The sequence below is a fragment of the Salvia hispanica genome, chromosome 5, assembly GCF_029641045.1.
Source record: "Salvia hispanica isolate PSC_SH4W2 chromosome 5, Shi_PSC_v1, whole genome shotgun sequence".
Lineage (NCBI taxonomy): Eukaryota > Viridiplantae > Streptophyta > Magnoliopsida > Lamiales > Lamiaceae > Salvia > Salvia hispanica.
In genome coordinates, this window is record NC_142696.1 from 2,644,131 (window position 1) to 2,666,713 (window position 22,583).

Here is a 22,583-nt window from a genome sequence, read left to right on the forward strand (position 1 = left end):
TCCCATGTTAATCTTATCTTGTCTCATCTTTTTTTCATAAATATCTACTTGAAATCCCTAAATTCCTTAACCTAGAAATGTGTAGATGGAATTCGAACTCATAATGTATAGTTCAAGAGTTCATCGATTCATGCCAAACAGACCTTTCATAGGACAATAGCCGATCAATCAAATAGACTTTAGTTTTCTTGTGAATCGTAGTCTTTTATGTCTGTTCACTTTGCTATTTATTGGTGGAATTCGAACTCATAATCTATCATTCACGAGTTATCAACTCCCACCTTTTCATTACCGGTCTTAATCATCCATTGAAATGTACCAAAACTCATTCCCATTTTTCAAGGACTGTAAAAATGCTCAGTCGAAAATTTGGTCGACAGTCTATCAAGACTTACGATAATTTAGATAGGATAAAGAGTAAAGGCCAAATGTGGTCCCTAACATATAGCCGTTTTTATCAATTTGGTCCTTAACATTATCATTTTGATTATTTGGTCCCTCACAAATAAACTCGGACCCGAATCGGTCCTCACTTAACAGAACCGTCAAAAAATAAACGGTGATTGCAATTTGAATATATTAAATTACGAATGGTAATTAATTATACCTAATTATAATTCTTAATTCCTATTAAATTACAAATTATTCATTTCATTTTGCAACTGATACTATCTTTTTTCCAATTTTGCTAATAGGAAAAGAATTATAATTAGGTATAATTAATTACCATTAGTAACTTAATATAGTCAAATTGCGGTCATCATCTATTTTTTGACGGTTCTGTTAAGTGAGGACCGATTCGAATCCGAGTTTATTTGTGAGGGACCAAATAATCAAAAAGATAATGTTAAGGACCAAATTGATAAAACGGTCATATGTTAGAGACCACATTTGACCTTTACTCTAGGATAAAATCAACATTTTATACCAAAAAAGAACGACACATAAGCTAACAAAAGACAATAACCAACTAACAAACAACAAAAAACACACAACAATATCAGGCTCGCATGTCTCCTTTAACAAATGTACTTATTGATTTTGTAGCACATAACATATCTAAATAGCGCACACACAACATAAATCATAATCTCCTCAAACAAGCCATTGAAGAAGGCTCCGATAACGACATAAGCAAGAACAAGGATAACAATGACGACAACAACACACCATAACTCTGAATAGTGAATAGCCTAGTCAACAATTTTCAAGCATTTAAATATCTCCCTCCGTCCCATAAAAGTTGAGACAAAACTTTTGGGCACGGAGATTAAGAATTTATATTAAATAAATAAGAGAGATAAAAAAAGTAGGAAAGATAAGAGAGAGTAAAGTAAATAATGGAATAAAATAAAGAGTGATTAGATGTTTTGTCTTTTGTTAAAAATGGAAATGACTCAACTTTATTGGGACGGACTAAAAAGGAATACGACTCAACTTTTATGGAACGGAAGGAGTACGTTATAATTTTACCTTTCATTAAAAAGTCCTCTTAGTTGTTCGTTCACTACATTCTACAAACCATTTCCAAGCTTCTTCAAAATCATGCTATGCATATGCCACACCAGTTGGGATGAAGATTCTTGCTTAAAATATGTGAGGAAACAACAAAATTTGTCTTGTAATTTTAATAAAATAAAGAATCTTCTTCGCATTAAAAAGGTTAAAAGCTCCATTTTAGCATGAAGCCATATCACACCGTCCACCTATTATATCCCAATGAGTATGAGATTCAATCATTGTTTCCTTCTTTCTATAATTTATCGCTATCTCAATTTTATAACTTTAACAAAACAAGAAATTAAACAAAAGCATACCCACCATTACAAATTAAAAATTAAACATAACCCAAGAAGGAAAAAGTGAAAAAATAAATTCGAAAATAAATACACCTTGGAACAAAAAAAAAAACGTTAAAATTTCAAAATTTAAAATTGTCATTGAATTGAACCCATCAATTTTATAAATTATATACAAATCAAATCTTAATTTATTCATGACATCAATTACATTGTTTGTGATATTTAAATTATAATAATAAATAAATAATGCTAATCTTTATAAGCAAATTCCAAAACAAGAAAGCCATATTTTCCTAAATTATTAACGAAATTGAAAGACTTAATTTTGTAACAGAGTAAGTGAGAGAGAGAGAGATGGTGGCGATGGTGGCGTAGGCTGTGGGGCCCAATGAATCCATTCGATTCTGCATTTTGCGCTCCTACAAATACCGCTCCACTCTCTCCCCTTCCATTTGCATTCAACCCATCACCATTAATCCTCACTTCCCACACATCTCCAGCAGATTTTAATCAGTCTGCGTTGATAGTGTTCGACGAAATGCCTCTGAGAAGAACCTCCAACCACATTCCCTCCGACGACCTCGAGCAGGGCATCGTCACCATCCTCGCCGCCGATTCCCACGCCAAAGCCGCCTCAATCCGCCGCACCCTCTCCGCCGACATGTCCTCCAAGAAATGGCTCAATCAAAACGGCTTCTTCCCCATCAAGAAGGATGAAGAATTCAACCAATCCCCAAATCAGGATGAAGTGTGGCGATCAATCCAAGCTGAGAACGCCAAGAATCCGCCCCGAAAAACCGGGGTTTGGGGGCAAATTCTCACTCAGAAGAGCGATGATTCCGTGGTGCAGCCGCCGTATGTTCATCCCATGGTGAAGCGGAGCAGGAGCAGCATGAGCGAGAAGAGCCTCGAGGTCTGCACCGAGAGCCTCGGGTCCGAGACGGGGTCGGATTGCTTCTCCGACCCCGAGCTCGGAGATGAAGAGGAGTTGATCAAGAGAAGAGAACAACAACAAGGAGTTGATCAAGATGAAAATTTGAATGTAGTTGTCAAGTTCAAGAAGTCTCCCCCGCCGCGGAATTTCCCTCCTCCGCTGCCCTCCATCGACGGTGGCGCCTCCGTGCAAATGCACTCTCGCCGCGAGAACGGGAGGCTGGTCCTCGAAGCTGTCTCGGTCGCCCCACGAAACTACTTCCACGCCAACCGCGAAGACGGCCGCCTCCTCCTCACCTTAAAGAATCATGCTCCGGCGGAGGAAGCGGCGGCGCCGCCGCCGGAGGAGGAAACCGGGGAAAAGGGTGTTGGAAAAGAGGAATCTTTGGTGGTGGAACAGAATCTATCCGTGCCAACTGGAATGATAAGTGTGCATAAATCAATGAGAAAGCTTATGACGGTAGGAAATTACAATATTACCCCTAGTAAATGTGGGGCCACTGCGAAAAACCCGGGATTTATCGACGGATTTAGCGACGGAACGGAGACGGTCGTCGCTTACCGGCGATTTGCCGACGTCGGAAAAGTCGGCGACGTTTTTCCGACGACCGAGGCGCGGCAGTCGCTCCCGCCTCGGCCGCCTACCCCGCCGGCCGCGGTGTCGGCGTCGTCGCTCAACGCGTACGAGTATTTCTGGCGGAGCAAGCCGTTCATGACGAGCAGCAAGAGCAGCAAAAAGATGGATCAAGATTTGGTGCTATACATGAGGGGATGCAAAGAGGGGAGGAGGTCTCTTTTTTGGCAGCCATATTGCATAGCCACTTCTTGATTATTATAATTGTTCAAGGATAATAATGATTTTTAATTCACCTCAAGAATTGCAAAAAAAATGAAGAAAAATGTTGATTTTAATTTTTAACTGTTTAATATTGTTGATCTTCCTCTTACCATTGCCCCTGTTGTTCCCAAGAGATTTGTGTAGCCAGAAATAAGCATTAATGAGATTGAGCAAAAAAACACTTGCTCTTTTTTTCCATCACATGAGTTTCAATTTTGGTTTGAGTCATTTAGTTAGTTATCATGTTTGATCAAAACAATAAAACAAAATTCACTTCGTTAGTTTGAAATCACAAAATTTGATTAAATTATGGTAATTTCTATAACGTTGAAATCGGGGTATTAAATTATGAAGTTAGTTAGTATGAGCTCGTTTAAATAAAAAAATTGATTAAATTATGGTTAATTCTATAACGTTTGAAATCAGGATATTAAATTATGAAGTTTCACTTTTTCGTAATTGTCTCATTCATGTGCAAATGTCTATGTTAAAATCTACCTGTTACATTAAAATATATGCATATTTTTCATTCCTTTTCTTATTTGAATAAAATAACATCAAGGCGTTTTTAACTATCACAAAACAAGCGTATATACATTGACAATTGGAAAAAAAAAATTAAAATTTCATAATTTTAAATTTCGATTTCAATTATGGGAGTAAACTTTTCGGTATGTCAGAATGTGGTGGTTTGAAGATCTTTGAAGTTTGAGACAATGTGATCAATATTCTAGATTTGTTCTTGTCCTTTTGGATTGTGTTTTATTACTCCCTCCGTCCCAATAAATATAAAACATTTGGTTTTCGGCACGGGATTTTATACAGTGTTGTTTTCTGAGTTAATGAAGAGAGAGGGAAAAGTAGAGAGAGTGATGTTTTCATTTTAGGAAACGTTTCATTTTTAATGGGACAATCTAAAAAGAAAAACGTTACATTTCTTATGGGACAGAAGGAGTACAACACTAGTGAGGCAGCTATAGATGGACATTCAGCTCTAGCACAAACGAATTATTACATGAAATATGCTTTGTACGTTGAAGTAGCCTTTAGTGAGTGGAAGTGAGTGTGACAGAAGTTTGCCATATTCCCCATTTAATAATCCAAGATTCCATTATTTTAGTAAATGAGAGAGCAAACCACCAAGGTGGTGAGTAGATAATTTCCTTGTTATTTTTAGGTCGACTAATATGAGAGAAGAAAAAAAAGAAGATAAAACTTAAGCTACAATTCTATTGTTACGTAAGTGCTATCAAATTAAGTTCATGATTTCTCCAACACATAATAAGAAATGATCTGATTTATAAAATTATATTACCGTTGATGGGTGTTTGATCAAATACTAACTAATTTATAGTAATAACTAATAACTAATATCAATTTTGTATGTTAAAAATATCAACACAAGGATATAAATTTATCAATATTCTTGTTTTGATAAACTTATGTTTTTGTGTTGGTATTTAAATTTACATGTTGTATTGATATAATTATGTCTTTGTGTTGATAAATTTAATACACAGAATTAAAAGTTATTACTTATTACTGTAAATTAGTTAGCACACTAACGCAACCCGTAGTTGATGAATGTTTTAATATACTTCCAATTAGGAATATGGACAACAATTTTAGAGAATAAATAAGAGTTATGCCAAAATTGGTCCTAAACATATAGCAATTTTACCTTTTTGGTCCTAAACTTTATCTTTTTGGATTTTTTGGTCCTGCACATATGGAAATTTGATTATTTTGATCCTCCGTCAATAGTTCCGTTAATTTTTTAACAGTCAACACGTTTTGCCCAATTTTGACCAGATTAGAATCTTAATTATGATTTTTAAGTCAATAATTATTCCCTAATTATTTTAACAAATATATCCATTAAAAATCAGAAATAAATAAATGAATAAATAAATAAAATGAGGTCAGCAGCGAACGAATCTCCGCTAGCTCCAGCATCCTCCCCTTCCAGGGACGGAGATAGAATAGGCCACGCCACCGCTGCAGCGGGGGCTTGGCCGGTGCCGTCCTCTTAGAATCGGATGTAGTGTTTACAGATATAGAATAACTTGAGAGAGAAGATAATGAAGAAATAAAGAAGAGAGGAAAGAGAAACAGGGTGTTGAATAAATAGGAGTAGACGAGTCATATAAATTATGATCTCGGTAACAGAGAGCATTTAAATCCTATTTCTTGTTTTGTGTGTTTAGGAATATATTACTAATATTTGTTCTTTTTGAAAAATGTTTTAATATCAATCTGTACAATTTAAAATTTTATAATTTTTATTTATATCAGAACAGTATTATATGAATCAATTTATTTATTAATATTTTGTAATTTTATTATTTTTATTTGTATAATAACATTATTGATTAGTATTTTTTAAGCAATTATTCATCTCATATTTTGTTTTTGGTCTATATGCCTATACATATTCATTCACATTCGTCTAATATTTTTTCTTTTTTACTATATTTTTAATATTATTATAAACGAGTCAAAGTAATTGTAAATGGACAATACGAGGCATCGCGCACTTTGGTGTATTTATAGTGAAATTTCAGCACCGGCTTATTTCAATTTCTAGTTCCGTCCCTGTCCCCTTCTACTCCGCCGTGAACTTCGTCCTAAACCTCTTCCTCGCCACGAACTGCGGCGGCGGCGGCGCCACCTCGTTGAAATTCAGCTCCTCGCTCGACGACTCCTCTCCCCCGCCGAACGCCATCTCCACCGGCTGCACGATTGCGGCGGCGGAGGAGTCTTTGCGGTGGAAATTGCGGTGGCAGGAGCAGGCGGCGCACTTGAGGGCCTCGAGCGTGCCGTCGCCGCCGCTGGGCATGAACTTGCCGCAGCCGTCGGTGACGTTGCCGCCCACGTTCGCGGCGTCGTTTTTTAGGCACTCGCGATAGGTCTGGCGACCAGGTTTGGGCTTGGATCCGGAAAATAGGTCGGGTTTATTTATTTATTTCTGTTTTTAATGAATATATTTGTTAAAATAATTAGGGAATAATTTGTGACTTAAAAATCATAATTAAGATTCTAATCTGGTCAAAATCAGGCAAAACGTGTTGACTGTTAAAAGATTAACAGAACTATTGACAGAGGACCAAAATGATCAATTTTCCATACGTGAAGGACCAAAATATCCAAAAGATAAAGTTTATGAAAAAATAAATAAATTGGCTATATGTTTAAGACCAATTTTGGCCTTAACTCTAAATAAAAAGACTAAATTCATGAGAAAGAGTTAGTAGCCACTTAGCTAAGCTTAATTTAGTAGTATCACCCAAAATTTCAAATTATGACTCTACTACTAAATTAAAGAAAGCCATATGCTACTACTGATCCAAGATTGCAAACCTTAAAATAAACATCAAATAGTAATAAATCAAGCACTGAAATAGTAATTGGTAAATAGAATTTGTAAAATAAAAGAGAGAAATTGAATATCACAATAAAAAAAGAATATTTCATCTTGTATTTTTGAATGCCTATCAATACACGAAAATCAAATAAATTGAACTGCATCTGTGAAAAGGACATAATTGTATCGTTATTCCAAACAACAATTGCAAAGAAAAACCTATTATCATCACACAATTGTAGCTAAAGTAGACACAAATTACACAAGGCAACACCCTCTCTCTCTCTCTCTCTCTCTCTCTCTCTCTCTCTCTATTATACATGAAAATATCTCACCAACCTCGTATACAAACCTCTTAAAATGGAAGAAGATTAAAATGATACACCTAAACTAAGAAACAAAAGAAGAGAGGAATGTAAGAACTAACGATGAATACCGGCGCCTGCCCACCCAACGAAGAAATGACAATGCTGACTACCTGATTTCTCATGTACAGAAACACAAAAGTACACACATTTCTCGTTTGAACTTGTCGCCTCTTCCTCGGAGAGCTCCTCAACCGTATGAAACATATCGGGATCTCAAGGCCTTGAAGCCACCAAGAGGTAATTCTCCAGGTGGTATCGTGCTATGTACAAATGGCTGGAATGCCCCGGATGTCAGCATAAGCCCGGAAGATGTGGTAGAAAATCATCTGTGACCATAATCTAAATCCAAGCAAGAGAGCCTCGATCGTTACTATTATTGACTTGAGGTCGGCCTCTAGTAGGCGTGGGTGGCCGGTTAGCATTGAGCTCCTGGATTGAATCCAAAATGAATGACATAAGATAAGAAACACGACCACATGATAAGATAATTAAGAGATTGATTGTATGGTTGGAGACAAATCTAGCACCTGCATCCACGTGTCTTCGGTATGGTGATCTGGAGATGTTTCAGGAGATGAAATTGCAGGGGGCAACGGATGAATGAGTTTAGGCACAACTACTAAATCTCTACCCAAAACCAAGATAGCACCAGCATTATTTGCCGTACCTGCAGAAATTAGATTAACATACTACAGTCAACCTTCGAATGACGCCCAAAATATAAACTAAGGATCGTTAATCTAAAAATTTAGGACATACCACAGTAGTTTGTGGCAGAAAAAAGAGTAATTAAGTGTCCCTGAGCAAATCTTTCAAAGCCGTCCATTACACATTCATGTGCTCGGACTATCAACTGAAGGTCATTGTTGTTACAGAATTCCATGACACGATCAGGCTGCATCAGATAATATAAATTATCAAGCACAAACATAGAAGGCAAAAATTATTCTCCTTCTGTGAGTATAATGATTTACGGAGCTAAAATCCCACATAGCAATGTTTGTGAATAAAATGATAGCCTGAATCATGACAATTCAAGGTGAAAGAAGCATGGCTCTATAGCTATAGTTGGTGTTTCATAATCCATGACCGATTTCTATATCCCGCAAAGTATGAACGTAAGTTGCCTCGTGAGGTTTTGCATCATATAAAGTTATGTATTAAGAAGAATATGAGAGGAAACCAACCCCGAAGGTTACTAATCCAGGACCTCTTGCATTTGGCCGCAGCCCTTCTACACTGTCATTTTCAGTGGGATCGGACCTACAAGGAAAAGATTCAAATCAATATCACAACAATTGAAACTACAAGGGGGAGTTTACTTTGTGAGATAGGATTGATTGATAAAAATAATCTGAGCTGATCCAAGATTTACTTGGATGGATTGAATAAGTTTGAGCATGTTTGATCATCATATCCTTCTAATACTTATACTCCTATGTTTTATCAATCTATCCTATCATTAAAGTAAATGCCCCCAAAGAGATGGGAAAAAAACCAACTTGAACTGACCACAGTAAGTCCATAAGAACAATTGATCCTGCTTCCATAGGAATTGGCCGTTGGATATTCTCAATCTGTTCGACATGGTTTATAGATCTCCCAATACCACCATGCATACAGATAATCTTTTTCTCAATTAATGCAGCTAGAGGAAGCCAATTGAACAATCTATTTATCCGATGCCATGTCCATATTCCGTCTCTCTCACCCTATACAGAAGCTGTATAAGTCGTATGCTTCATCCGAATAACAGGTCAATGAAGTTATTTAGAAAATTTATGTATTTACCATACGCTCAATGCACTCAATCCGAAAGCCAAAAAGAGCATTGATATCAGCAGCCTCATGATTGCCCCGGATTAGATGTACTTGATGTTGATACTCAATCTGCAAATTCATTAGGGAAACATTGAGATAGTTAATAATCAATCATGGCCAGATAATTTCAGAACGAGGCAGCAAATTATGGTTTTTACAAACGAATAGGAGAAAAAGTAGACATTACTAAAGATAAACAAATACCTTCAAAGCAAGGAGAAGAGTAATGGTTTCCAAGCTATGCTGGCCACGGTCAACATAGTCTCCCAAGAAAAGATAATCAATATATCTGACAAACATTCCATATATCAGTTTAATGTCATAGCAACAAACTTTAATGGCAAAGAGTTGATTCAAAAACTCACGCAATGTCTCCTGCAGTAGAAGGAGATCCATATTCATCAAAAAGCCTCATAAGATCTCCAAATTGACCGTGCAAATCACCAAATATCTTAATAGGAGCCTTAAGCTGTAGCACACTTGGTTCACTCGAAAATATTCTCTCAGCACTATCACAAAGATCAGCAATCTCATTACAGTCCAAGAAAAATTGTCTTCGGACTGGAGGCTTCCACCCGCGAGGTTTCAAAAGATGACTAATAACCTGAGACAATGACAGGCTGTGATGAAAATTTCGGAAAATTGGGGGGAGCCTCGTAACAAGGTATTTCCCATGTCAGCTACTTGCTAAACCAAAAAAATTGATTGTATGATTCAATTACTGAATTACCTTCTTAGGTACACTGTTAATTGACATTTGTCGATCTAAGAGTTTCCTAGCTGCTGTTGCACTTTCTGGAGTTCCATAGCTGACCCGTCTGCCTTCATTTTCAAACTGATCGATTGACAACTGTCTAACCATACCACCTAAGGCACCACCGGTCTCTGCAGCTACAACCACCTGCACATGTACTCAGTGTCAATAGAGCATTTAACTCGGAGTGGTTATGTACTGTATATCTTGTCTTGATACTGACAGCACGATGATGAAGTCGAACTCCAGCTGGGATAGAATTCATTGACATTGCAGAGTCGGGTTTGATCAATGTAGATTGTTTTCCACTTGGCGTTGCCTCAGCCCCACGATCTCTGTCTGGCAGCTCAATTTCTCCATTTACTTGTCGAGCTTTAGCAGCTTTTAATGTGGCACTAATCGCCTCAGCTTCAGCTGCAGCAGCTTCAACTAAATAGTCGACACCTTTACTTGATTGTCTGTGCACAAAAAAACAAAATTTGAGTCAACTGGCATAGCAAACCAATCAGTGAGACAGCATGATTAAAGGTAATAGAAATATACCGAGAAATCGCATTCTCTGTGCTTATATCTGTATAGATATCACCATTTGCAGGAGGGGCAACAGGACTTCCAACAACAACAGAACCATCAGCGGCAGAATCAGTAAGAGGTACCCTTGGTCTATCATCATTAAATCCATATCTTCCTTGTGGCCTCCCTTGCTGCAAATTGGATGCTGCAGCCGCAGCTGCAGCATGAGAAGCTGCACTAGTCGTTTCAGCAGCAGCCAGATCTTCAGCGACAAGCAAATCATCAAGAAGAACCCCTACAGCATTGTTTTTCAATAGTTAATACAACCTCTGTGACTGGGTATATCTCTGGTAATAGCAGAGATTGGTTCCAATGCAACAAATCATCAAAATATAAGGGCAAGTGATAAAACCTATTCTTTTAAGAAGTATGAGCCATATGCCTCAATATAGAATTCAAAAACCAGGATATGTGACGTCACCAGAGAAATGGATTAAGATCTTAAATTACCACTGTAAATTTAAACCTAGGACCAATAATCTAATAGATTATTATCAGTTAAATGTATCATGTCTCACCACCACGTAGACCACCATAAATGAATATCAAGTCACCAACAGCAGCGGCAGCATGCCTACATCGCCTTGTTAATTCAACAGCTGCATCTCCTCCAGCAGCATCAGCACTGTATCGACCTGTTCTCGGAGTTGTGACAACAGACTTTGTATCACACCAAACTCCAGCTGCTGTATCCAAAACTGCACAAATACAAATTCAAGATAATCACAAATCATATACATGCAGTTACATATGGAAACATATATAGTAGTGTAATAGATAACCAAATGATTACCGGCAACACTTGAGGAGTCCTCCACCATGCGTCCACCACCAAGTGCCCCTCCGGAGACATGAAGACGCGCATTAACAAAAACCTGGAAAAGTGGCATAAACCATTATGTTTCACATAGCTGTCTTTATTTTTGCAACTAAACGAATAATTATGACAACAATTAATGAGAGGATACTGAAGAAATAACTTACCGCTGCATGTTGATACCTTGGTGACGGTGAGACACCAGGTGCAATGGCCCATTCCCACCTACCATCTCTGTGCTTAGCAAGCCCGTATGCACTAGCTAGTGGCTGTGTATTATGTCATTTGAAGAAAATCAGTCAAACAGAGAGAGTAGATGGAAGTTGCACCCATGACTATTGAAGAGAATGCCCGCAGAGGATTAAAGAAACATCAACATTATAGTTTGACAAAGACTTACAACACTATTTGCATCCCTTCCACCACAAAGCAGAAGAAGACCATCGGATCGTGCACTTGCAGTTGCATACCTGGGCACGTGGCCATGTTAGCACAGCCAAAGATCTTAACTTTATTTGATAAACAAAATGAAAGCATCAAATTTCCCACCATCTCTAATCTTTTCATACTTTCCATTTCTTCTTGTTAATACCTTGCTTCACAAAGACAAGAAAATACAGTCCTTTATGTTTTATCTATTTATTAATAATATTAAATACTTTTGAGAGTTATTTAAGATCAATACAAAATATTCCAAAATTTGATAGAAAATATAAGGTACTCCAATTATAAAATGAGGTGGTAGGATTTAAACACTTGAAGCAATATTATTTTCTTAAATAAATTTAATTATGTACTTATTAATTATTTAACTACATAAATAAGAAATACAATAATTCAATTAAATAAAATTTATTTTCAATTATGGTACTCATACTTTCTCTAATTTATGTTCATTGCTGAGCATTTTACATTATTGCTAAGTTATTTACATAATAACTGAGTTCCAATATTTCTGCAAATATTGAATACGAAAGTAAACTCCAAAATAAATTATGGTTTCTCAGTTGAAGAGAACAAAGTAAATATTTTTGGCCAAAGTGAGTCATCCAAAAATAATAAGATTATGAAGAAAGTTTCACAAACTCACATGCATGGAGGGGGACCTTCACCCTCCGGCTCTAGTTTCCTCCATTCATATGGCTTTGCAGCAGTGTCCAATGCCCATACATCAGCTAAAGGCCGTTTCCCTAGAAAAAAGAATGATCAATTTGTTTACCAACAGCCATCACATAATATAAAGAGGGATGCATAATTTAAGAAACAAACCATCATTTCCTCCAATTGCCATCAAATACCGCTGTCCCACCAAAGCCATTACATGCCCATACCGTGGGCCGGGGCCAGGACCATGCACCACAACCCTAATGAAATTCAGATGCTAGCTCAGTGATTATATACAATGAAGTAAATGGGTTGTATAGAGCATGATCACTACAGATGTTATGGAGCAAACAATACAAAGATGCATTTAACATAAAAACTTACCTATGCCATCTTGGCCGTTGCTGTGTAAGGTCCAGAACATGAAGATCTTCAGCCGATAAACCAGCCGGACCAATCCCACCCTATGACAGATAAGAGCCACAACTTGTTATCCAAACTTAAAAGGATAGATATGTAACTTCTATAGCGATAATTCCATCTGTCAACAAACCTGAATAACAACCATGGTGCCTACAGCAGTTGCAACATGAGCCGCCCTAGGTGTGGGTGGTTCCCCAATCGGGGTTACACTGAAAATATATAAAAGTCCCCAGCTTGATTAACAAAAGTACAAACTGAATGAACCAACAACCAGACCAGAACAAAGAGATCATCTTAGCTTACCATGACCACTTATTTGCCAATACATCATAGCAATGCACATCTGCAGTAGCCCCAGCCAACCCTGCAATAACATGTTTCCGAAATTAGAATCTTTGATATGATCAGCTAGTGATATAAATCCCATTTTCAGTATGACTATCTATCATTAACAGAAACAAGCAGTTAAGCACTGAATACAAACGTTATAAATTTCCTTGAACGACTCCATGTCACCTTATACTATCGAACACTTGTTTTAAATCTTAATTACCAAATTCTTCTAGAATCTCTAACAAAATTCATCACAGCTGCACAAGATAAATCAGTCTCCACAGAACCCTCTTAATCACCAAGCAGGTTAGTGTAACCTCATCTTTTGAGTATTTCAGATTCCAATATTAATAGCACCAAAAATCATTCTCATTTCAATCTATACCACAAATTTACTCAAGAAAATCAAGACATAGTTCCCATGCTTCAAATCATTATTGTAATCAACTTAAGGTGACTAAATCATCAAGAGAGGAGAAATCAACTTTTGACGCATTACAAGCATCTAGAGATGTATGAGAACATACGGATTCCTGCGCTTCCCGCAGAAGAAGGAGTTCCCGATGCAGCGGAATTGCCCTCGAGCGCCGTCGCCCCTCCAAACAGAATCAATCTCGGCCCAATGTATCCAGGACTCCCCTCCTCCCCAACCGCCGGCACCGCAGTCAGCGTGTGGCCACATCGCGGACCAGGACCATCCTCCTTCTTCTCAATTATCGCGTTCACCACAGTATACATCGGCGCGCAGCGTGGCCCGCCCACCGCCCCTCCGCTATTACTATTATTGATATTGCTCTGCTCCTGCTGCAGCTGCGGCGACGAGGATTGAGATTCGCCGGACAGCAGCGCGACCGAATTCGCGGCCGCGGCGGAGTCCGGGGACGGATCTCGATCGGTCTCGGCGGCCATAGCGGAATCAACGTCCATTAATTCGAAAAAGCCCTAATTTCGCAATAGCACCGGAGCTGGAATCCTCAAAAATGGGCATTTCGCATCTTCATTTTGGAGAAAGCCCTAGCTCCGATCGATTGAGATACCTTTTGACAAACACAAACAGCAACGAATTCCCCTTTTTGTTCAAAGCTTCGCTTTATTTTCGTCGCTTTATCTTTGAAGAGGTGACGAGGAATACAAACGGGACGGCTAATCCAAACACGCTCTCTCTCTCTCTCTTTCTCTCTCTACAAATAAACAGAGAGATTGAAGAATTAACGCTTTTTAAGATTCCGTTAATTACCGCAGTAAATATTTGGGAAAAGGAAATCTTCGAATTTTGGAAAGGTGACGGCTGTTCCCATTTTAACGGAGGTGAAATGTTGGGGATTGCGTGACAGGGACGTGACAGTGAGGCGCGTGCGGACGAGCGAACTGACGTGGCCTGACATAGCCACAAGGGAGGGAGCTGGCTTCACCTTTTATTGTCTCTCTCTTAATATTATTACCAACTTTCTAATTATATTATGAAACTAAAACATTCAAATACAAGTATACTATACTCTCCACCAATTCCTCAAATAATATATGGGGTGTGATTGCCATGAATATTAGATTAATCTTGACTCAATTATACTCTTTCAGTCTCTTAAAAGAATGAAAACCCTTATCTTTCCGATGACATGTGATTATTATTTGCTATCTTTCTCTTACTTTATCAATTATGCATTAAAATTCATATTAAACTAATTATTCATACTTTTTATAGACGAACTGACGAAGGAAGTGTAGGATGGGTACTAGATTAGATTGGTATATGGTGATTTGCGTTTACTTGCTCGTTCAGGTTTGACGTGTGTCTATAGTAGTCATATTTATTGTTACGTTGTGCTTATTAATCTCACAAGATATGTCTATTATTGGTGCTCTTCTTAGCAAACAACAATAGAACTCCCTCTCCCCCTTTCGGCCAACGAGCTGCAACAAAGCCATTAGCACCCTTCACCACCTTAGTATCCCGACCGCCTGCTCCGACCCACTCTCTTGTCCTCCCATCTCTCTACCTTCGATGGCCGATGCTCAAGCATGTTTGATTTTATTGTTGTTGGATTTTGTTTTTTTGGGGGATTAGAGTTGTGTTTGAGACTTTGGTGAAATAGAAGGCGAATAAACTCTGTTTGGTTTACTGAGAAGTCATGTGATCTCCAATCAGGAGAACAAGAACTTTTGTTACTCCAATTTTCATTCATATTCGCCTATTAAGATAGTAAGGACATGTTTGATAAGATGGTAATACCAAGATAGAGAATTATATGTAGACATTTTTAATTGTTTAATATCATATTTAGGCTTAACTCTAAGCCCAATATAAGACAAGGGTCCTATAACTTTAACCATGTTTATGTAACCCACCAATTTTTGTCAAGTTAAGCCACTATTATTTAATAGTACTATACAAATTTAGATAATTTCGTTTCTATTAAACAATTACAAAAAAAAAAATTATCTCTACATATCTTGACATGAACCTCATATTTTTTATCTTGTTTTATATATCTTCTCATATCACACATTTCTTATTAAACAGGTTCTAAGAGTGTGATCTCCAATTAGGGGAACAAGTACTTTTGTTACTCAAATCATCATTCGTATTAAGCCTATTAAGATAGTATGAGCTCATTCGCGTTTGAAATGGAGTAGGAAGTTTTGAAAAATCTTAGGTGAAGAATGCTACACAGATTAAAAAGTTAACTTATCACAGAAAGGAAAAAAGGTATCTTGGCGTGCTTATGAACGTTTAAGTAGGAGTACTGTATCATTCCCTAACAAGGCTATACTTTATAAATAAACAATTTTCCAAAAATTAATACTTCTAAAAATAGAGTATCCAACAACTGAACAGTTTAATAGAGTAAAAGAAAACGGTCCAAACAAACATCACCTAATAATAGATCACATACAGACAAAACTAGCAACAGCAGCAGTCTTCATTGAAGGAATAATGTGTTGCATTTATGATTGAAAGTATGGTTTCACAACAAAAAAAAAAGGCAGTAAGTGACCTTCATAACCCAAACAACATCTCTTGTTTGAGGCCCGCCGTGCATGTCCTCTTCATACTCGTCGTACGCCTCCTGGTGCTGGGCCACGGCCCTCCTCCGGGCTTCGTCCTCGATGTTGACATCGTGGAGAGTCGTCTCCTCGCACTCATCAACCTCCATGTCGGTCAGCTGGGACTGCAGTCTTGCAGGGAGGAGCTGTATAAACTGAAACCATATTGGGCTTATGTGGGGAAAGATAGATTGGGTTTAATAAATTGATCATTTGTTGGGCTAATAAATCTATGGAAGGGCCCAAATAGTTTACTTACTTACTAAATAGAAAGTATAAGTAATTTATTAAATTGGAGACACTTTTCTAACATATATTATGTTAATAAAGAATATGGAATGTACATTTTTTTTCTAATTATATTTTAATTGGATATACTATATTTAGAAAAGTATACTCAATTATACATAGATTTATTAAAAATGAATAGTAATGCTCAGATGGGGTGTGATCAATTGCTAACTTTTTAAAGTTGTTAACTTACTAACTCATCAACGCAGTATATTAAAAATATCACCACAATGACATTAAAATGTCAACATATTATTTTGTTGAACTTCAATATAATGTGTTGATATTATGTGTTGACATTTTTAATACACTATATTGATGAGTTAACATAGTTAGCAATTTAAATAGTTAGCGCACCCCTACCTCAGATTATATCTTCAATCCAATTGTACTGAACATATTACTTACTCATATCTTTTATTAATATCTTAACTATATATTTTTTTTATTAATTTTTTAAATATACTTTGGCCTTTGATATTCATAGTATAATTTTGTGACATCAAGAAAAGTTTATTCTTCAAATATTTATAATAAAAGAATTTTAAAATATTTTTAAGATATGGGTACTCGTAGAAATTAATTTAGTGGAGTGATACTTGAATATTAATATACTCTCTCCATCCAATAAATATGAAATATTTGAATTTCGTGATTTTATGTAGTGCTTTTTTAGTTAATGAATAGAGAGTAAAGTAAAAGAAATGACGTTTCATTTTTCACGAGAACAGAAAGTATTATTTTTCTATTAAAATATATATTAAACTTTTATATATTATTAATAAATTCCGCTGAAGTTTTTTTAAGAGTTTTTTTGAGTGTTGATTTATGCATGAACTTGGAAGAAATAAGAAAAATGAAAATAAAAAATGGAACATGGCGCGAAAGAAGGCGGATGCGAAAGGGGTTAGTTAATGGCAGTTAATAGCGGGCGTGAAGTCCAGACCCACACCTGTCACGCTCTTCACCTCACCTATCAATTAATCTTTTAAATGCCCAAATTGAATTTCTTGCCCCAATTTTGCCGAATTTTATTTTCGACGACCAAGGAGAAATGGCGACTGAAGAAGCTAATCACCACAACGACGTCGTTCCTGCCGACCTCCCCGCTCCCTCCGGCTGGTCAAAGAAGGTCCTCTCTTGCTCAATTTCGTTATCCATTTATTTATTTATTTTGTTTCGTCTGTAAATTTCTTAGCTGCGTTTCTAATTTGTGTGAATTTGTGGAGCTGTCGAGGGTTTGTTTCCGTGATTAGTTCGAGAAACGGATTCTTCGGTTTTTCTCGTTGAATTTGCGTTGAATTTATTTATGGAAGGTTTCTAGGTTTTTGTTTGTTAATAGTAATTTGTTTTGATTGAATTTCGGAATGCCGTTTCGAGTTTTCTGTAATTAAGTGCTGATTTGCGAATTTACGGCGGATTAGGTTTTCGATTGTTTGAAATTAGTAATCTTTAGATGAGTGAGTAATTAATTGACTTCTTATTGCTTGGATTTCAGAGCTTCTGCATTATTGTGAGCATTTTAAGGTGAATTATTATGCGTATTCATTTTCTGCTATTGTTCTTTTCCATCTGGTTTTGGTGTTGGGCTGAATATTCCTTTTGCAATTCAATTCGTTAGACTGAGATTCGATCTTAATTAGCTGATTGGTATGAGTTATCTATACATTTAGCTAATGTTTCAACAATCATAAAAAATAAAATAAATCTACGTTAATGGCCTTCATTCAGGGCTTGCTGTTTTTTTGTGTGTGTTTTCAGTGTTTTGGTGTGTCAATTTCCCATCCCTCTTTGTTGGTTATGAACCTTGATTACCATTTCGTTGTGTTTATTCCGTGTTTTGGTTTGTCATTTACCTATTCAGTGCTGGCTGTTTTTTGTGTTTTCTGTGTTTTCTTTGTTGGTTATGAACTTTGATTTTCTACTGTTCTCATTATTGTTATGGAAAATTATCAGTTTGCTCCAAAGAAAAGCGGCACCCCTCAAAGGAATGACGTTGTTTTTGTATCCCCGACTGGTGAGGAGATCAAGAGTAAGAGACAGCTGGAGCAGTACCTCAAGTCTCATCCAGGAGGACCGTCTGCCTCTGAATTCGTCTGGAGTAAAGGTATACTTTCTCTCTCTCAAACAATCGATTGGAAATGTCTGACGTTGATGGTTGTGCTAGAACCGATACATAATCTCCTGTATGTCTATTTGGTGACAAATGTGATGAACCATCTTTGTTATGTGTTGCACAGGTGATACTCCTAGGCGTTCTGCGAGATTGAGTGAGAAATCTAAGGAAGTCGCTGCCGCCCCAACAAGTCAATCTCCCAAGAAAAAGCAAAAGAGATCCGCCACAAAGGCGGCCGTGGAGAAGAGCAATGCTGACGCAGAAGAGGACGAAGCCACTGGCGAGAAAGATGCTACTGCTGAAGAAGCTAAAGACCCTCTAGAGGAAGACACCATTCCAGGAAGCGAAGATGCACAGAAGAAACCAGACACGGAGGAATCTCCAGCCGGTGTTGAGGATCCCAACAACACATCTAATACCGTCGTGCAGGAGCCAAAGGCAGACGAATCTAAGGAGGCGCCCGATGCTAAGAACAACGGAGCTGAAGACGCAGCAAGTGGTGGAAAGGACACTCTGGATGCCGTTCTGGATACAGCGCCTGATGCTGAAGTGGCAAAGGTGGATACGGAGGTGGGTCTTTCGGATACGAAGGAGAAAGAAGCAGACGAGAAGGAGGAGGTGGTGTTGAAAGAGCCCACAACAGGTAGCTGAGGCATGGGGTTGAAATACTTTTTTTGGGGTTTAGAGGTGTTGATTCTGTGCCTGAGCTAGAGAATGCTAACCGGTGTAGACCTGCTCTAGGAAATAACTCTTAGGAATTCTTGTACCAAATGACTATTATGAATGCTTTTGTAACATCATCTTCATATACCTTTGGATGATGGTCTGTGACTGTGTGGGTATTAATGATTATGAGATTCTTAATTCAGGTTCAGATTTTATCTTAATTGTTTTGAACACAAAAATGAAATTGTTTGGTGAATGAAAATTGTGTCCTAAATTTTAGTGTTTGGACAAAATATTTATCCCGGCTATTAAAAATCACATTTGTCTTTTTCCATACTGAAAAGTCGATTGATTACACACATTTTAATTAAATTTTTATGCTAAGATTTATGAGGCACTGACTTGGATTGTCCATTGTGGGGGAGTGGACAGTGAACTGGCTCTATGAAGTGGTTTAATATTAATTTTTTTTCCCTTTTCGATTTCTATTTAAAATTTGGTAGTAGTAAATAACTTTTCCACATTTTATCCCACTTTATACACAAAAATAGGGTGAAGGGACACAATAGTAACAACGTGAAATTCCCTCTTTTTTAACCGAAGAAACGGAAAAGATGGCTACTAACGACAAAGTGGAAACTTCCATCACTTATTTCACCGCAGCTCCAATTCTCAAAGCTCTGGATCCAATGATCCACTGTCGCAGCACTTAATTACTATTCTTGATTCTTCCCACCTCTCTCACTCCATCGTTCTCCAATTACACGAAATTGAGAAACAAAATGGGCACCGACAATATGATTCTCAAGATCAAGCTGCTGCTTCTTGCTCTGTTTCACCTCCGATCCCAACCCAGTGAGTCCACGTTTACTGCATTTCAATTCTTGGGAATTTCTTGTGTTGCTTCATTTGTGTTCTTTTCATACCGTTTTCGACGGAATTTGGAATTGAGCTTATAAAAAATTTGGAATTTAGCTAGTTTAGGGTCGGAATTAGGAATTGGGCTTATAAAAATTCAATCTTGAAAAGTGTATTGAGCTTAATTCTTGAATTCACTCCACTTTGTGTTCTTTACACAACATTTTCGAAGAAATTGATGTTGATGATTAGTTATGAGTTCAATCTGTCCGGATCAGCAGCAATTTAGCTAGTTTAGGATGGATATTTGGATTTGAGCTAATAAAAATTCAATCTTGAAAAGTGTATTCAGCTTGATTCTTGAATTTACTCCTTTTTTTTGTTGCTTAATGTTGTGTTCTTTACAGACAACTTTTAAGAAATGGATGTTGATGATTAGTTACGAGTTCAACCAGTCCAAATCAGTAGCACTTTGGAATTGAGCTAATAAAAATTCAATCTTGAAAAGTTTATTGAGCTAAGAATGAAGAAGAGCTAGAATCAAAGTTTTAGTTATTATTTGTTAGTTTAGGTGCAAAAATGGTGATTTTAAGGTGGTTTTTTAAGAATGCTTCATTATAGTAAAGAAACGTGTAGCAAGATATGATTTTTTTATCACTGATTTGAGCAATGAGTGATGAATTCATGTAATTTTGTCTAAGGTCCGCCTTTCCTGCTGAAACGCTACTCGTATAGAGATATAAAGAAGGCCACAGATGGATTTAGGAGAGTTTTCGGTAACTCGCCTCATGAGGCGTCTTACAAGGCCAAGTTTCAGAATGGCCGTGTCGGGGTAGTGAGAGAGGTCAAGTTGTTGGATGAAGACGACGATTCTTTCTCAAAGGAAGTCCGCCTCTTGGGGCGTCTGCACCACCGCCACATTGTGGCGCTTTATGGCTTCTCGACTGGACCTAAGCGGTATTGATCTCCGTTACATAATTGCCTTGCATCTTAAGCTCTTATCTGTGTGTGGATGGAATGAGGTCTAGATTGTGAAGGTCTGTATAGCTAAACGCTGGTTTAAACAAAATTCCGAGTCTTTTAGCATTGTCTCGTGTCGTTTCAGGTTCCTAGTGTTCGAAAACATGGAAAGAGGAAGCTTAAAGGAGCATCTTTCTGGTAATTATTTTGCAGCAAATTGTATTAATTGAACAACTCTTCTATTTCATTATGTCAACTCTTCAGATCCATTGAAGACTCCCTTGAACTGGCGAACGAGGCTCAAGATAGCCGTTGGCATCGCTGCTGCACTGGTTAGTCAGCTCTCAAAATCACACACCTCTTTAACCATGGTTAATATCATCAAGAAACTCGTTCAAAATTATGTCGTCGCAATGCAGGAATATCTGCAGTTTTTCTGCGATCCACCAGTTTATCACGTCTCTATAAGCTCAAGCACGATAATGTTGGATGAAAACTTCACCCCAAAGATCTCGGACATTAGCCTCTCTGCTGAAAATCCAACCTCGGCCCATTGTCAAGAAGGTACGAAACCTAGTCGCCCTACACGTTCAAAATCATCGTTTCTTGACATCCTTTCGACTGCAGAGTGCATCTTCCAGCTGGGACTGGTGATCTTGGAGCTGATCACAGGGCAGTCTTCGGACAAGGGTGGTGTCGACTTGGCGCAGTGGGTTCAAGAGCCGCGTTTCTTGAGATCGATACACAAGATGATAGATCCTGATCTTGGCAATAGCTATGATCCAAGAGAGCTCAATGGCCTTCTCAATGTTGCAAGGTTGTGCATAAGATCTGTAGATAAGACTAGAGTATACACACCTCAAATTTTGTGGTATTTGCAGAAAAAAATAGGGATCACAAGAAAATGAAACAAAGTGATTTTAGAATAATATATATATATTTTTTAAAATTGTTAAATTTTTCTTTTCGTCTTTGATTATTGTAGTTATGGAGAATCCCCTTTCTGCCCGACTCTTTGGTCTTAAGAACATCGGTTTTATGTTATTCATTCGCAACGTGCTTTAGAGGGAAGAGATACTGTTTCTTTGATAAAATCACATGTTTTAACATATGATAATTTTTCACACAGTCGTGACGAAATGTATAACTTGTGCAAATCTTCTCATTTTTCACAAGTTGATATGTCACTTGAATACTTGTTGAAGGAGAAACGTCTTACCAATTAAGTTGTGTTTCATCGTCAAAGTTGTTTCATCTAGTAGAGTTTGTGGTCAAAATCCAACTGCCATCTATCTCTACACATTCCTCTTTGATACTCTAATTTTGACTTAGATTTTGCACATGTGAATCACATCTTGATCTAATCAAAGACTCTACTAGGTTGATCATCAATCAAATGGACACATGTTTTGTATCTTGTGATCATCATTTTAATACTACTAGTATTTAAATGATTGTTGTGAGTATGGACTTTTTAAAAATATGGACTTTTTAAAAATAACTTGTTCTATATATAT

General features: G+C 37.4%; 4 protein-coding genes and 1 pseudogene across 4 annotated transcripts; 3 read left to right on the top strand and 2 right to left on the bottom strand.

Moving 5' to 3' along the window:
• Positions 1–2,152: 2,152 nt before the first annotated feature.
• On the top strand, positions 2,153–3,771 carry LOC125186711 (FAF-like protein (DUF3049)). Its single transcript, XM_048083140.2, has one exon. The coding sequence runs from the start codon at positions 2,191–2,193 to the stop codon at positions 3,562–3,564; it is 1,374 nt and encodes a 457-aa protein (XP_047939097.1). The 5' UTR covers positions 2,153–2,190; the 3' UTR covers positions 3,565–3,771.
• Positions 3,772–6,008: 2,237 nt separating this feature from the next.
• Positions 6,009–7,509, bottom strand: LOC148924201 (zinc-finger homeodomain protein 6 pseudogene; annotated as a pseudogene).
• On the bottom strand, positions 7,072–14,318 carry LOC125188276 (serine/threonine-protein phosphatase BSL3-like). Its single transcript, XM_048085050.2, has 21 exons — positions 13,658–14,318; positions 13,101–13,161; positions 12,928–13,006; positions 12,759–12,838; positions 12,540–12,634; positions 12,361–12,460; positions 11,671–11,740; positions 11,438–11,539; positions 11,247–11,328; positions 10,972–11,151; positions 10,424–10,688; positions 10,104–10,338; positions 9,857–10,027; positions 9,492–9,730; positions 9,331–9,415; positions 9,097–9,195; positions 8,818–9,017; positions 8,493–8,568; positions 8,065–8,200; positions 7,833–7,972; positions 7,072–7,734 (listed from the first exon to the last, which is right to left on the bottom strand). Exons 1-21 carry the CDS (start codon positions 14,055–14,057, stop codon positions 7,645–7,647), a joined length of 2,985 nt encoding a protein of 994 aa, XP_047941007.1. The 5' UTR covers positions 14,058–14,318; the 3' UTR covers positions 7,072–7,644.
• A 3,129-nt stretch (positions 14,319–17,447) lies between these two features.
• LOC125186200 (uncharacterized) lies at positions 17,448–19,456 on the top strand. The gene is made up of 3 exons (XM_048082546.2): positions 17,448–17,598; positions 18,423–18,573; positions 18,707–19,456. Exons 1-3 carry the CDS (start codon positions 17,521–17,523, stop codon positions 19,231–19,233), a joined length of 756 nt encoding a protein of 251 aa, XP_047938503.1. The 5' UTR covers positions 17,448–17,520; the 3' UTR covers positions 19,234–19,456.
• Positions 19,457–19,852: 396 nt separating this feature from the next.
• On the top strand, positions 19,853–22,110 carry LOC125187699 (Protein kinase superfamily protein). The gene is made up of 6 exons (XM_048084328.2): positions 19,853–20,103; positions 20,808–21,063; positions 21,212–21,264; positions 21,331–21,398; positions 21,486–21,630; positions 21,694–22,110. The coding sequence occupies exons 1-6, from the start codon at positions 20,031–20,033 to the stop codon at positions 21,972–21,974; spliced, it is 876 nt and encodes a 291-aa protein (XP_047940285.1). The 5' UTR covers positions 19,853–20,030; the 3' UTR covers positions 21,975–22,110.
• The last annotated feature ends 473 nt before the right edge of the window (positions 22,111–22,583 follow it).